At 36.7% G+C, this 14479-nt stretch overlaps 1 protein-coding gene across 6 annotated transcripts in view; it reads right to left on the reverse strand.

The window, feature by feature from the left end:
* tcf12 (transcription factor 12) overlaps window positions 1-13500 on the reverse strand; it is a 134381-nt gene extending 120881 nt beyond the window's left edge. For 5 of the 6 annotated variants that reach the window (XM_067437408.1, XM_067437406.1, XM_067437404.1 and 2 more), the window contains exons 1-3: window positions 13304-13500; window positions 12330-12422; window positions 11963-12035 (exon numbers count right to left, since the gene is read on the reverse strand). In XM_067437408.1, the coding sequence (XP_067293509.1) occupies window positions 11963-12035; window positions 12330-12401 (145 nt within the window). In that variant the 5' untranslated portion in view covers window positions 12402-12422; window positions 13304-13500. Of the gene's footprint in view, window positions 1-5492; window positions 5643-11962; window positions 12036-12329; window positions 12423-13303 lie in introns of those variants that run through there. The other variant, XM_067437407.1, reaches the window with a different exon arrangement.
* Window positions 13501-14479: the final 979 nt, after the last annotated feature.

A 14479-nucleotide genomic window follows, 5' to 3' on the forward strand; every position in this document is an offset into this window, starting at 1 on the left:
TCCAAACTGAATGTCAGAATGGGAAAGAAAGGTGATTTAAGCAGTTTTGAGTGTGGCATGGTTGTTGGTGCCAGACGGGCCAGTCTGAGTATTTCACAATCTGCTCAGTTACTGGGATTTTCACACACAACCATTTCTAAGGTTTACAAAGAATGTTGTGAAAGGGGAAAAACATCCAGTATGCGGCAGTCCTCTGGGCGAAAATGCCTTGTTGATGCTAGAGGTCAGAGGAATATGGGCCGACTGATTCAAGCTGATAGAAGAGCAACTTTGACTGAAATAACCACTCGTTACAACGGAGGTATGCAGCAAAGCATTTGTGAAGCCACAACACGCAAAACCTTGAGACGGATGGGCTACAACAGCAGAAGACCCCACCGGGTACCACTCATCTCCACTACAAATAGGAAAAAGAGGCTACAATTAGCACAAGCTCACCAAAATTGGACAGTTGAAGACTGGAAAATGTTGCCTGGTCTGATGAGTCTCGATTTCTGTTGAGACATTCAGATGGTAGAGTCAGAATTTGGCGTAAACAGAATGAGAGCATGGATCCATCATGCCTTGTTACCACTGTGCAGGCAGGTGGTGGTGGTATAATGGTGTGGGGGATGTTTTCTTGGCACACTTTACGCCCCTTTAGTGCCAGTTGGGCATTATTTAAATGTCACGGCCTACCTGAGCATTGTTTCTGACCCTGCCCATCCCTTTATGACCACCATGTATCCGTCCTCTGATGGCTACTTCCAGCAGGATAATGCACCATGTCACAAAGCTCTAATCATTTAAAATCGGTTTCTTAAACATAAAAATGAGTTCACTGTACTAAAATGACTCCCACAGTCCCCAGATCTCAACCCAATAGAGCATCTTTGGGATGTGGTGGAACGGGAGCTTCGTGCCCTGGATGTGCATCCCACAAATCTCCATCAACTCCAAGATGCTATCCTATCCATATGGGCCAACATTTCTAAAGAATGCTTTCAGCACCTTGTTGAATCAATGCCACGTAGAATTAAGGCAGTTCTGAAGGCGAAAGGAGGTTAAACACCATATTAATTATTAATATATCTATGCTAAACTTATTCTTAGCCTTTAACACACACTGGCAAGTGAAATCTAAGAATGTATTAGACAATGGATTTATTAGCTAATGATAGATATTATTTAGTCGCCAAGAGTGAACATTTTTTTCATCCCATATGCGAGTGTTTTACTTGCATTGTAGAGGGTTGAAATGTAACTATACCAGCCTTTTAATCGGTACTGGTATATAGAATGAATTCAGTCCACAATGCTAAAAAAACAGGCCCATGCATAAATCATTAACGTTTTTTATTTATGGCTTGTTGAGCAGATGAATGCAACGGCAAATCAAAGTGTTGAAATTATTTCAACATTATTTAAAAATTGTTCAGCGTGAGTTCATTTACTGTGTGCTTGTGAATCTTTACATTATAACCAGCAACAAAGTATAAACAATGTAAATAAAGATTGAATGTGATATGTAGAAAGATTCATTGATATTACCTGGAGTGCAGAACTCAATTATTGAGCTCACGCTGAACAGAGGTGATTTACAGCTCCAGTTATTACGATATTGAGTAGCTTTAAGTATGGAACTCATTCACAAATTTAAAAAAACTTTTATTCTTATTATTTCTAATTTACACACTACAAAGTTTCGGTAAGAAAAGTATTTAAAATTAAATCCAAAATCACAATGATTGACATAGTAATAACAGACGGGGGATGGGGGGTTTCAAATATATATCAAAATCGATCTGAGCATGTCTATGCAGTTGCAGACTATTTTGTTCTTTGTTCTTAACTGTATTAATAACTTCTCTTTTGACCTTTTTAAAGCAATACTGACTTAATTAAAAAATGATAAAGGCTACATGATGTTTTAATGTATAATTTACTTTTAGCATTATTAATTAAATAATAACTGGTAATCATTAAATTAATAAAATGTCTACCTTTTCAAGTAGTTAATGTTACAAACTGTGCTCGTAGATAAGCTCACGGAGACGAAGGAGAACGGTAAACATGGATTTTAATAACAAACTCAGGGAAACATGCAACACAGCTATACACGAATGAGTACCGACAAACACAGAGGGCAAACTGAGGGATTAAATACACAGGATAACGAGAAGCAGGTGAATGACAAGGCACAGGTAATAGACATGACTAATTAACTAAACAGGGGAGAAACTAACAGAGACAAGACATGCATACATGTGACAGTTAAATGGTTCAGATTTTTACTACAATACCAAAATTGGTGTAAAAAACCTTGAAACTTTACTGGTACGGACTACTGAACATTAGGTATCGTGACAACACTATGCACTGTAATTTTTTAATAACAAATTTAGGTAAAAATAAATAGGCTCATGATGCATATGAGCAGTTGGCTCCCAATCCCATTCACTCCTCTTTCTTGTCGTCAGATAAAACTTTATTTTTATTTTTTTATATCAACAGATGTAAGAATTATGCTATAGTTTTTCAAAAGGCATGTGTACATTATAGAAAGATTTAAACCTGAAAGTGAAGTACATTTTGTAATTATATTCTGCCAATGCTTCAGTTTAAAGTCTAATTTTAAAAGAGAATTGCAGGCTGCTGGCTTTCACTACACCCACAACAAAGTATTTCAATCAAAAATAAAAGGGAAAAATTGCAAAAATATGCAAACAGTCTTGGCTAATCAAATGGCCTCAATGACTTAGAGCTGGTTTAACAGGCATCTATTAAGGTTAGTCAAAAACCACAGAGGATCTTTAACAGAACTTGTATTGCTTCTGAATAAAACAGGAAAGCTTGTGAGCACTTACAAATGTTAATAAAAAATAAAACATTTTACTTGTCACAAAAGCACAAAAGAAACCCAATCCTGTGTATTGTTTTCCTGTTGTCATTATTTTGTTGTAACTGCCAATGAATGACACACCTGAGACATCCAGCAAACTGCACCAGAACAGATGTGAAAGTTTACAACATCTCTTCTTTGTTTCAAACACAGCTGTCTTCCACAAGAAACGTATTTATTCATCACAGCCAGAATAAACTCAGCTCTCTCAAATATATTGAAAGAATAACCATAATCTAAATATGCCCAAGCATAATTTCCATTCTTTGAACTCACATCAAAGTTGTTGTTTTTTTCCCCTATAAAATCCAAATCAATCACTAAAAACGGCAACAAATCCGCTGTTGGGGGGAGATTTGCTGAAACGCTGGAAAAGATGCACATGCCGTGCCAAGTAACCTGCCTTCAAAGGGCCTTGATCGCTATGGCAACAGCATGATCTTCCATAACCAAGCCATGAGGTGACCTGAGGTACATACAAGAGATGTCCAAAAAGCCTCCCAGAATTCTCCCTGCCGCGGCAGGACCAGCCTGGCAGAGGAAGCCGCTGCTCTGACGGCATCACATGCGCAACGTGGCCCAATGGTTCAGAGCACGCAGCAGGCTAGCTAAAAATAAACAGCCTCCTGCGAGAGAGAAGGGGTCCTTACTAAAACACACTAAGGGTTTTTAAAGACTTTTTGACAACCACAAAAATATGTTTTTTTTTTTGCATAATAATAATATATTTTCTCACAGTTGATATAATAGTTTTTTTACTCTCATACAGAAAGATGTCGAAACCGTTAAATCCAGCGAGCTTGGTGTTAAGACTAAATGTTTCTGAAAGTGCAAGGGTGGATTAAAATGAATAACAAAAAAGGAGATATGAATATAGAAACATCAGAAACAGAAGCTGGCTGAGGGAGTCTCAGGAGACAATGCCTTCCGGAGTTCAGAAACATAACAGGTTTGTTTCTTTACTAGAAACTACTGAAAGCCAGTTTGGTGGTTATAGATGTGAAGCGTATTTGTAATAATAATCCATTCTGAAACAAACGCATGCTTAAATGGGAGAGACTCCCGTCATTGTTTTAAACAAAACTCACAAATCCGCTGAGAAGCCTTTGATGATAAGCTGTGCTCAAGTGAGGTTTTGTCACCTTTAATATCTTCATTATACAGCAGGGCAGTTTTATTTTTCTTGCCTGAAATTATCTTAATATTTGAGGCTCTTTTGGAGTTCAGAGAATTTTTACAGAGAGGATATAAAACTGAATACTAATCATACAGATTCTTCCCCTCTCATTAATTATTAATCAGCAGATAAAGCCTTTTACTAATCCACAGACAATAAGGAGAGTGATGTCTGAGGTCTACTCTCAGCTCGCTCTCTCAGGAGGACTTCAGGTACAAGTTCAAAGCTCAAAGCGAAGCCAAACTCTAGACGGCAGGGGAACAAAACAATCAGGAAATCTAAAATATAAATAAATACATGTATCCAGAATATTAATAAATGTATCCAATAAATGTATATTTATTGGATACTAATAAATGTATATTTGTTGGATATGAATATAAATAAATGTATCCAATTTTTAATCAACAACTTATTTTAAAGAAGTAGTGAATTCAGATCATACAAAGGAATTACATTTTAAATATGTAACGGATAATACATACAAAAGTTTGCAGTCTGTATAATTTTTAAAACGTTTTTGAAAGAAGTCTGTTATTGCTGCTCACCAAGGCTGCATTTATTTGATCAAAAATACAATAAAAACATTAATAACGTGAAATATTATTACAATTTAAAATAACTGTTTTAATACATTGTAAAATGTAATTTACTCCAGTGATGTCAAAGCTGATTTTTCAGCATCATTACTCCAGTCTTCAGTGTCACATGATCCTTCAGAAATAATTCTACACTGTAAAAAATTATTTAGAAAAAAAGTTACTTGGTTTCCTTAAAATTTCGATTACCTGGTTGCCTTTAAGATTCGACAACCTTTATTAAAATATTATTAAAAGATTTTGTAAGCATATTGGGTAATTGTGTGTTTTATTTCTGATGATGCAGTGAAACATGCCAAATAGTGCTATTTTCATGATTTATCAATTTTTTTATGTGGTTATATTAAATAATATAACCACAGTAGTAATTAGTTACACAATAGTGTGATTAAATATTGCAATAATATTTTGAGTTTCTATTTATTTAACAAATTTCCTTCATTGTATCAACTCAAATTTTTTATTTCAATAAACTCAAAATTTTAAGGCAACCAGGTTACTTACTTTTTTAAGTTAAACAAACAAAAATGTTTTACAGTGTAATATGCTGATTTGCTGCTCAATGTTGAAAACAGTTGTTTATAATTGTTTATAACTTTTTCAGGTTTCTTTAATTTACAGAAAGTTCAAAAGAACATCATTTATTTGAAGTAAAAATCTGTTTAACATTATAAATGTTTTTACAGTCACTTTTAATCAATTTAATGTGCCCTCACTCAATACAAAATGAAATTTATTTAAAAACAAAACAAAAACAAAACATACTGACCGCAAACTTTTGAATGATAGTATATATATTTGCAATAATTTAATACAATTTATGAACTGATTTGACCTGCAATTAGTTGAACTGTTGCCTCCCACATGAAGAGGCGCTGGGTGGGGTTTAACAGAGGAAGAGTTGTGTTTGCAGAAATATCCTCTGATGGCACTATTCCACTATTGTTTTAAATGCTTCTTGGTGGGTCTGTTTCAACAGCTTTTTCTGGAAAAAGCAAAGGACATTTATCTTTGCACAATAAAGCATGCCTGTATAACACAGTGGCTACGACATGAGAAATAACAGTGTTGGAGACAACAAAAGAGAATTTTGTTATCAGACAGGTGATACATGCCTCGCCGAGCTGTGGATGAAACAGAGGGCATATCACAGCATTCTCACACAAGGACTGCTCTTTACAAAGGTCTGACAGATCAGCGAGAAACATGACCAAACCCTTACTGTACATTTCCAATATAAAATCCTGTCATGACATTACTTTTATTGACATTTTAAAGGAATAGTCTCTACGGGTTCTATATGAGTTGAGTTTAATTGACATCATTTGTGGTATATTGCTGATTATTGCAAGTTTAGTTTTATTTTTTTAAGAGCAAAAATTTGGTTACAGCGAGGCAGTTACAATAGGATGTTTATTCTTCTGTTAAAACTATTATTTGAGATGTAATAATAACAAAGTTGTAAAACTGGATACAACTTCACACCGAAAGAGTTAAAGGTGCACTGTGTAAGTTTAAGCGCCATCTCTCTTCGAGGTTGCAAACTGCAACAGTCTATTGCTCACCCCTCCATTTCGAAGCTACGCTGGCCGACACAGGACAGATGTCGTCATCCGCAGAGAGTAGCAATTTGTCCATTTAGGGCTACTGTAGACACACGACGGTGCAAAATGGTGACTTCACTGTAAGGGGACCCGCGGTGTATGTAGATAGAAATGGCTCATTCCATGGTAATAAAAACACAATGGTTCATTGTGTAAGGTTTTATACACCACTGAAAACAGTTTTTTTTATATTATATTGCATTTCTGTCATAAATATTACAAACTGCACCTTTAATTTTCACACTAATAAATTATAGTGTTCGCGTTCTGTGGCTATTAAACTATTAAAAACAGTGAGTATTTTTATGCTTGCAAACTACCCAAATTACTTCCATTGTAAGGGCCTCCTGTAACTCCCTCAAAAAAATTGCACGTTAAAATAATAAATATTATGCCACAAATGCTGTTCAGAACTGGGGATATTCCTTTAAATTATTAATTCTAATGAACTCTACTCTTACTGGCCTACTTAAAGGGTTAGTTCACCCAAAAATGAAATTTATGTAATTAATGACTCACCCTAATGTTGTTCCACACCCGTAAGACCTCCGTTCATCTTCAGACACAGTTTAAGATATTTCATATTTAGTCCGACAGCGTATCTAAATGTAGGCACACTATACTGTCCATGTCCAGAAAGGGAAAAAAAACAATCAAAGTAGTCCATATGTGACATCAGTTTGCTAGTTAGAATACATTAATACATTTTGGTCCAAAAATAACAAAAACTACGACTTTATTTAGCATTGTCTTCTCTCGCGTGTTTGTTTTCAAACCTCAAATAAAGATTCAAACGGTCATGAATCAGCTCATTGATTCATGATTTGGATCACGTGTCAAACTGCTGAAATCATGTGAGATTGGTGATCTGATCCGATTCATGAATCAATGAGCCGATTCATAACTGTTTGAATCTTTATTTGAGGTTTGAAAACAAACATGAAGGGAAGACAATGCTGAATAAAGTCATAGTTTTTGCTATTTTTGGACTACTTTGATGATGTTTTTATCCCCTTTCTGGACATGGACAGTATAGTGTGCATACACTGGACATCTTAAACGATGTTCCGAAGAACGACATTAGGGTGAGTCATTAATGACATAAATTTCATTTTTGGGTGAACTAACACTTTAACCACTTTATTTTTCAACACAAAAGTAAGCTTTTTTTTGGGGAATGTACATGACTTCTGATTCATTATCCACTATAGTTACAAGAAAAGTAACAGTCCAGTAAACAGTAAAACAGTTTTCACTACAAACCATAACATTTATAATTAAAGCCACAATATGTAATTTTGTGCTGCTATAAGTTGCTTATTCAAAACAAAGAAATAGCTTAATGACGCCTGGATTTCGTGGAGCTTTTATTGTACAGCAGACGAGCGTTTCAACTTCTTCCGGTCATGGTTATGTGTGGTAACGCAGCATTGTTGTATCATATTAGATACATTATTTGAGTGTGTTGAAAGTAATGGTGGCTACTATGAGACACTTGAGGCACCCTGCAGTAAGCTATATCAACATATTAGACATAGTAAAACATTGTACTCGCGATTAATCAAGAAAACAAAAGTTTAAACATTAAGACTAATTGTGTTGAGCTTTATAACAATGATTAGTTTTCTGTCGATGACTGTATACAAACAGTTGCTCACCTGTCTAATAAAACAATATATTAAAGGCGGGCGTACACTGTGCGAATTCGGACACTCGGGAGGTCGTGAGATAGACGCTACGAGTCAGTTAATTTGACCATCGCATCAAATCAGCTGGTACACTGCACGACTGTTTGCACCGGGAGCAACCGCGATCACAAGCTTTCGCGTTAAACACAAAGACCAGAGCTTTCAATGTTGCTGATAGCTTCAGATACAAAAAAATAAAGAAAAAATATGTGTGCAAATGATTTGTTGAAAAGCAGAGAACAGCAGCCATTCCTTTCAACTGAAACAACCAGGGGAAGAGAGATGGCGCGCCGCACGTAAGAGAAAGAGTCTGAGTGTCTGTGTGTGTGTGTGGACACTGTATGGTTGCAGCCACTGTGCTATAGCCTATAATACTCATAGATCAAGCCTATGTGACGTAGTTGTGCATGATACGCTGGTGAAAATCGGGCTGACTCACTGAATTTTTTTAACATGCTTAAAAATTATCAAATGGTCGGGAGGTGCTCTTAACGTGCTCGGCTCGTTTGCAATTTCCTCTCACACGCTGCCACGACCATACGATCATCCACGATGTCCACACGATTTCTCCTGAGAGAAAAAAATTATCTGCGAGTTCGTACGACAGCAAAAATCGTACCGTGTACGCCCGCCTTAAAGTGTCTTTGGTGTTTCCATGGTTTCTACTAAATAAAACCGGAAAAATGCTGGTGTTATGTCATTGATAGGCGATGCACGGACACGGTCGGTGTCCTTGTTAAAATTGCTTATTTCTCTGGAAACATTCTTGAAAACATTTGGAAAATGCAAGTACACAAGTCAACAAAATATATAACATTGTTCTAGTGGTTTTTGGATATTACAATCCAAAAATCTTACATATTGTGCCTTTAAGACAATACGTTAAAACAATATGGTAAGAAATACCAGTTTGAAGAATCAAGCAGCATAAGAAGCTGTTTTGTACCGCTAAAAAAATAACTAGAAGCGGATGACAGCAGAAGCCAGAAACATTAAATTTGCAAATGACCATGCCTGCTCTTACGTGAAAAATAAGGTGTACAGTTCACCTGATAATCAGGAATGCCAAGCTATATTGAATTATCTAGCATAGACGGATACGGCAAAATGGCTTCTCTCTACTATCTTGATGCTCCACACACACAGATCTCTGACAGTGCTTGAAATAACGCCCCACAGCGTTTCTAAAACGTATCTGAAACACTGCTGTTTTGAGTAAGTTGTGTCAGGAGCAACAAACAAACAGATGTTTTTATCGCTTAAAAACATCACAGCACATCAAAGCCAAAGACTGATTACAAGATCACATGTGCGTAAACTCTTCATTTACTATTGTTTGATTCTGGCTGATGTGAGCTAACAAGATCAGGTTATTTTACAAAACATTCTGAAAGGGTTTACAACAGCGTCTTGCAAAGCGTCTTGGCTGTGCTGCTATTCAGTAATCCACTAAAAGTGTGTCCCCTAGATAGCAGATGAGTGTAACAAGGGCTCTGCTTTGTTGCTTTACATAAAACAAGCATTGAGATGGAATAATGCTTGATTGTTTCCTCCTTCTGCAGCACAGTAGACAATAGATGATCTTTACAGCAACGTGTAGTCACCTATGACAGGATTCATATATAAACAGACTATCACATACATGCATCTGAACCTACAGAATTAAAGCTAGTGTCTCCGATAGATAGATAGATAGATAGATAGATAGATAGATAGATAGATAGATAGATAGATAGATAGATAGATAGATAGATAGATAGATAGATAGATAGATAGATAGATAGATAGATAGATAGATAGATAGATAGATAGATAGATAGATAGATAGATAGATAGATAATACAAGTAAATATACATACACACACACACACTCATGTACAGATATGTTAGCTGCTATGTAAGAATGCTTAAAACACTGAGCACATATGCCGAGTTCACACTGTACAATTTTAGCCCCGATTTTGACTCGCTGACAGGTTTTGCGAAATCCCAAACAAATGCCCGAAATCACAGGCAAATCGGTGCTCGGTCACATGAGTGACAATCACGCTGTGGGAATTATCAAAGACCCGACCTGAGAGAATCACTTATGACGATACCCGTGAGATATTTTGCATGCTAAATATCTGAGATTCACAAAAATAAAACCCTGCTTGTGTGAACTGTGTTCTGACTGAAAATTACATCGGAAATTACCTAAAGCCAATGAGAGAGCAAGATACAGGGCAGCGGGAAGTTCGGGGAGGAGTTATAGACCAGAATATCCGTATTTTAAAAAGATATATGTACAATTACATAAAGCAGAAACATAGCACAAACATTTGCATGACCAGCTGCAATTAAATATATTAAAAATTATAACAAAAACTACGAGTTTATTCAGCATCGTCTTCTCTTCCACGTTTGTTTTCAAACCTCAAATAAAGATTCAAACGGTCATGAATCAGCGTATTGATTCATGATTTGGATTGCGTGTGTCAAACTGTTGAAATCAAGTGACACTGGTGATCCAAATCATGAATCAATAAGCTGATTCATGACCGTTTGAATCTTTATTTGAGGTTTGAAAACAAACGTGGAAGAGAAGACGATGCTGAATAAAGTCGTTGTTTTTGTTATTTTTGGACCAAAATGTATTAATGTATTCTAACTAGCAAACTGATGTCACATATGGACTACTTTGATGATGTTTTTATTCCCTTTCTGGACATGGACAGTATAGTGTGCCTACACTTAGATATGCTGTCGGACTAAATATGTCTTACGGGTGTGGAACAACATTAGGGTGAGTGATTAATGACATAAATTTCATTTTTGGGTAAACTAACCCTTCAAGACAGTGATATTAAAATATCAAATTTAACAAAGGAGCAACAAAGGTTTCTCGTGTTTTCCTGATCTAAACCCATTATAAAGAAAACATGTTGCATTCATATGCTTGGCTCATCTACTCGCCTCTACATAGTTTACATCACCAAAAAAGTGTAAACTTAATTTGATCTTTTAATATCACTGTTATAGTACATTAAGGCACTTTAAGGGTGGGTTGCACTAATACAGATTCTTTAGCCTGTCGTCGGTTCACCCTCCGTCTGCTGCTTGATCAGTTCTATAACTGTTTTAATGCGTAATTAATCTGTGTTTAAAATTAAGTGGTGCAACAACTCGATTTTAAATAAAATCCATACCAACAAATTCTAGATTAGCGTTAAACTTTGCTTAATTGAATCCTAACGTGTTTTTCACGTTACTCATTTTAAAAACGTCCCGCTGTTTTTAGTGATTGAAATACTGCGTCAGGTGCTGAATATGGATTGTAAGTCCCCAAAACGTGCATCTTGTTCAAATATTTTTGTTTTAAGATGTAAATTTGACAGACTTGTGATGTTGTTCAATGGAGTGCTATGGCGGTTTTGCCCTCCAAGGCTCCATGACTATGAAAACTATGAATTGTAAAGTCATGCGGCGTGAAACCCTCTGTCGGCGACCATCGGGCAGAGTGAACACAGCAGCGACTGAATGCTACCCCAGATAGTCATGCAGTGTGAAAAGAACAGTGTGACTACTTTTAAAATCGTGCAGTCTGAACTCGGCATTAGGTGTTTAGGAGACTGAAGATATAGCACACTCACATAGAAAACACATGATCAATCAGCGAGGGAGGGCATGTCTTAGACAAAAATATATTTACAAAAACACATCCTTCACAGGACAGTCAATTTTAGTCCAAGAAAGAAAAAAAAATTATGCAATGTAAACAATTAAATATTGAACTACTGGCCATGACAAGTCAACGACAGTGGTGCCTTTCATTTCAATGCAATTATAACAGTGGATGTATCTTATTTCAAATACCATTACTATGCAACCCTTCTCAACCAGCTTGATATAAATCAAGACAAACAACAAAAAAATTAACTGCAACAAGACTTCACTGAGATTTAAGAGGAGGTGACTGGGCAGTGTGAGAGGAAGACAGTCTTTCATTAAAGGATTTCCACAGGAAGTCCTACCTGGTGCACTGAACTGGCTGCTTCCAAGAGTGGTCGGCCTATTTCTCCCACTGTTTACAGGTGGAGAAAACATCTATGGGAAGACACACAAAAATGGTGTGGTGTGTAACTGCACAGACAGTGTTTCATGTTTAAAGAATACATTTTTTTAAAGCAAGGACATTTCCGTTTTATTGAACATTAAATATGAATGTGTTATTGATCATTAAGTAAGTAATTAATGTGCACATACCCGCAGAACGTTTATATATAGATAGGCCTATATATAGTAATTCATATTTCATATCTAATCATGCATATATCAGAAGTTTGTGACTAAAGGGATGACAAAAGTTAGATGAAGTAACATAACTGATGAGTCTCTTACCGCGCTAAAATCCAGCAGATCACTCAGCTCCTTATCCGTCCCGATAGCGGCAATCCGCTGCTGAGGGTTCATCCTTACGATCCTTTACTAAATCTACAAAACACAAACATCATTCCCCTCAATCTGAGAGCCTGATGTGTGCAGAAGCGTCATGCTAGCCAGCACGGCTTATGCAAATGACATCGGTGAACATCCGCAGCTTGACATTTGCTAAACAACCCCATATCCCGTCTTTAGCATAACTTTGCGCTGTTCCAAAACCTTTGTACAAAACCAGGGCAATCGAAGGACCTGGTTGTCCTTGATCAAAACCTGTGTGTTATCTTTTAAATAGTTACATAAAAGCTCCTGAAAGACAGACCCAAGTCCTCCTTTCCCCAGCGTCGTAATATTGACAGCTTTAAGTGAGGTTACGGCATTTCTTTCCATTATTAATAGCAATGACACGGTGGAAAGAGGTTTTATTTTAAAGTAAGAGAGCAGGCCTATGAGGTTTTTGGGATGACCAAACGTGGACATGTTGAGAAAGACGCTGTGCTCGATGGTGTCACACACATGGACCCGCAGCATCATTTTTCAACTGCACGCGTTTGATTCTAAATGTTTCAAAAGTCACGAGCTCACAATGAACGCACACGCGCTGTCAAAACATCTGCCGCTACACACTTTTGTTGTTGTTGCATTAAATGAGAATGTTTACTTTACAAACAACGCTGCCGCTGCTGTTGTTGGTCGCAAATGACCAGTTACCTATTCATAATAATGGTGCGACCATGAAACGCTTAAGCGAAAACCGACCATATGCACTGACATAACATACATTTTAACATGGACAATGAGAGAGTGCGATGACAAGCTGAAGTGTTTAAGCCAATGCCGACCCCTTTCGCTTCATATCGGCTCCCGTCTTTTCTTCTATCCCAACTTCTTTCACCCAGTCCGAAACCTCTCAGAAAGTCTGTGCAATATTTTACCTTTTCAGCTGTCAAAAATCCAACTAGGGCGATCGGGTGTGCCGATGACGGCGTGGGTTTCCTTGTCTCGAGTCGGAAAGATAATGAAATCTGTATCTTTTGCGAATGAATTTTGCAAATATCCACTATGTAACTTGCGAGTTTCCCTTAGGCAGACATTTTTGCTTGGCGATAACCGAAGCACAACGATGACGTTAGAAATTGTGTCCTTCCGCCACTGCCGTAGACTTGAGCGTTCTTCAACGGTGCGGATGAATATCATGCGTGGCGAATCATACAACCTTGCTAGGGGAGCAAAGGACCACTGGAGCACCTCCTAAAATCAGTTTGGTTTACCAGCCAACTCCCTCCACGCAAATCTGGGCTTCGTTTTTTATGTGTATTATTAGTATCAGGAGAAATGTAGCATATTTGCAGCATGGAATACATAATTTCAGCTGTATTAGCTCTGTTGGAAACAAGTGCAGAAGCATGTATGCAGAGCGTTTGAACTAGTGCTCACTCTCCCAAAACTATCTTTGTCGACATATGGACATTGCTATTCCTGTTCCTGGACAGTGCAATTCCTCCCTGCAAACCTTATATAACTAGACCCAACTTTCATCACCAAACTTTTGTGATGACTTTTTTTTTTTTCATCATCATCTGAATTGTAATTCTCTGTGCCACATGTCAGCCACAATACAGAACAACCAAATGAGTATCAATAATTGGCTTTAAGTGACAACATAAATAACTTGTAAATAAATGTACAAAATATATAGTCTAGTAGGCCTATATGTATGTTTATTGTGATAAATTATAAAAAAAGGTTTTAAATACTTTTTTTGTTATTGTTAATGTTTGTGTTTTCTAAATAACTTTACTCATTTTTATATAAAGACAAATTAATCAGCAAACATTTGTGTACAACTATAATTAATACATGCTTAAACCCCAAAGGTATCAAAACATAATTTTACACATATTATTTTTAGGCCTACTATATTTTACTACCTATGTCTATGTCAAAACTTTGGTGGTGTGATTGAGTGGGCTCTACAATCTCTTACCACAATGCAGGAGACCTGTTTCATCCTAAAAAAAATAAAATAAAAATAAAAAATAAATTGGCTTGCAAATGAAACCTGCGGAGGAGTGCAATTGAGAGTTTGTCAATAAAGGGTAGCCTACGTT

The sequence above is a fragment of the Pseudorasbora parva genome, chromosome 1 (genome assembly GCF_024679245.1).
Source record: "Pseudorasbora parva isolate DD20220531a chromosome 1, ASM2467924v1, whole genome shotgun sequence".
Taxonomy (NCBI): Eukaryota; Metazoa; Chordata; class Actinopteri; order Cypriniformes; family Gobionidae; genus Pseudorasbora; species Pseudorasbora parva.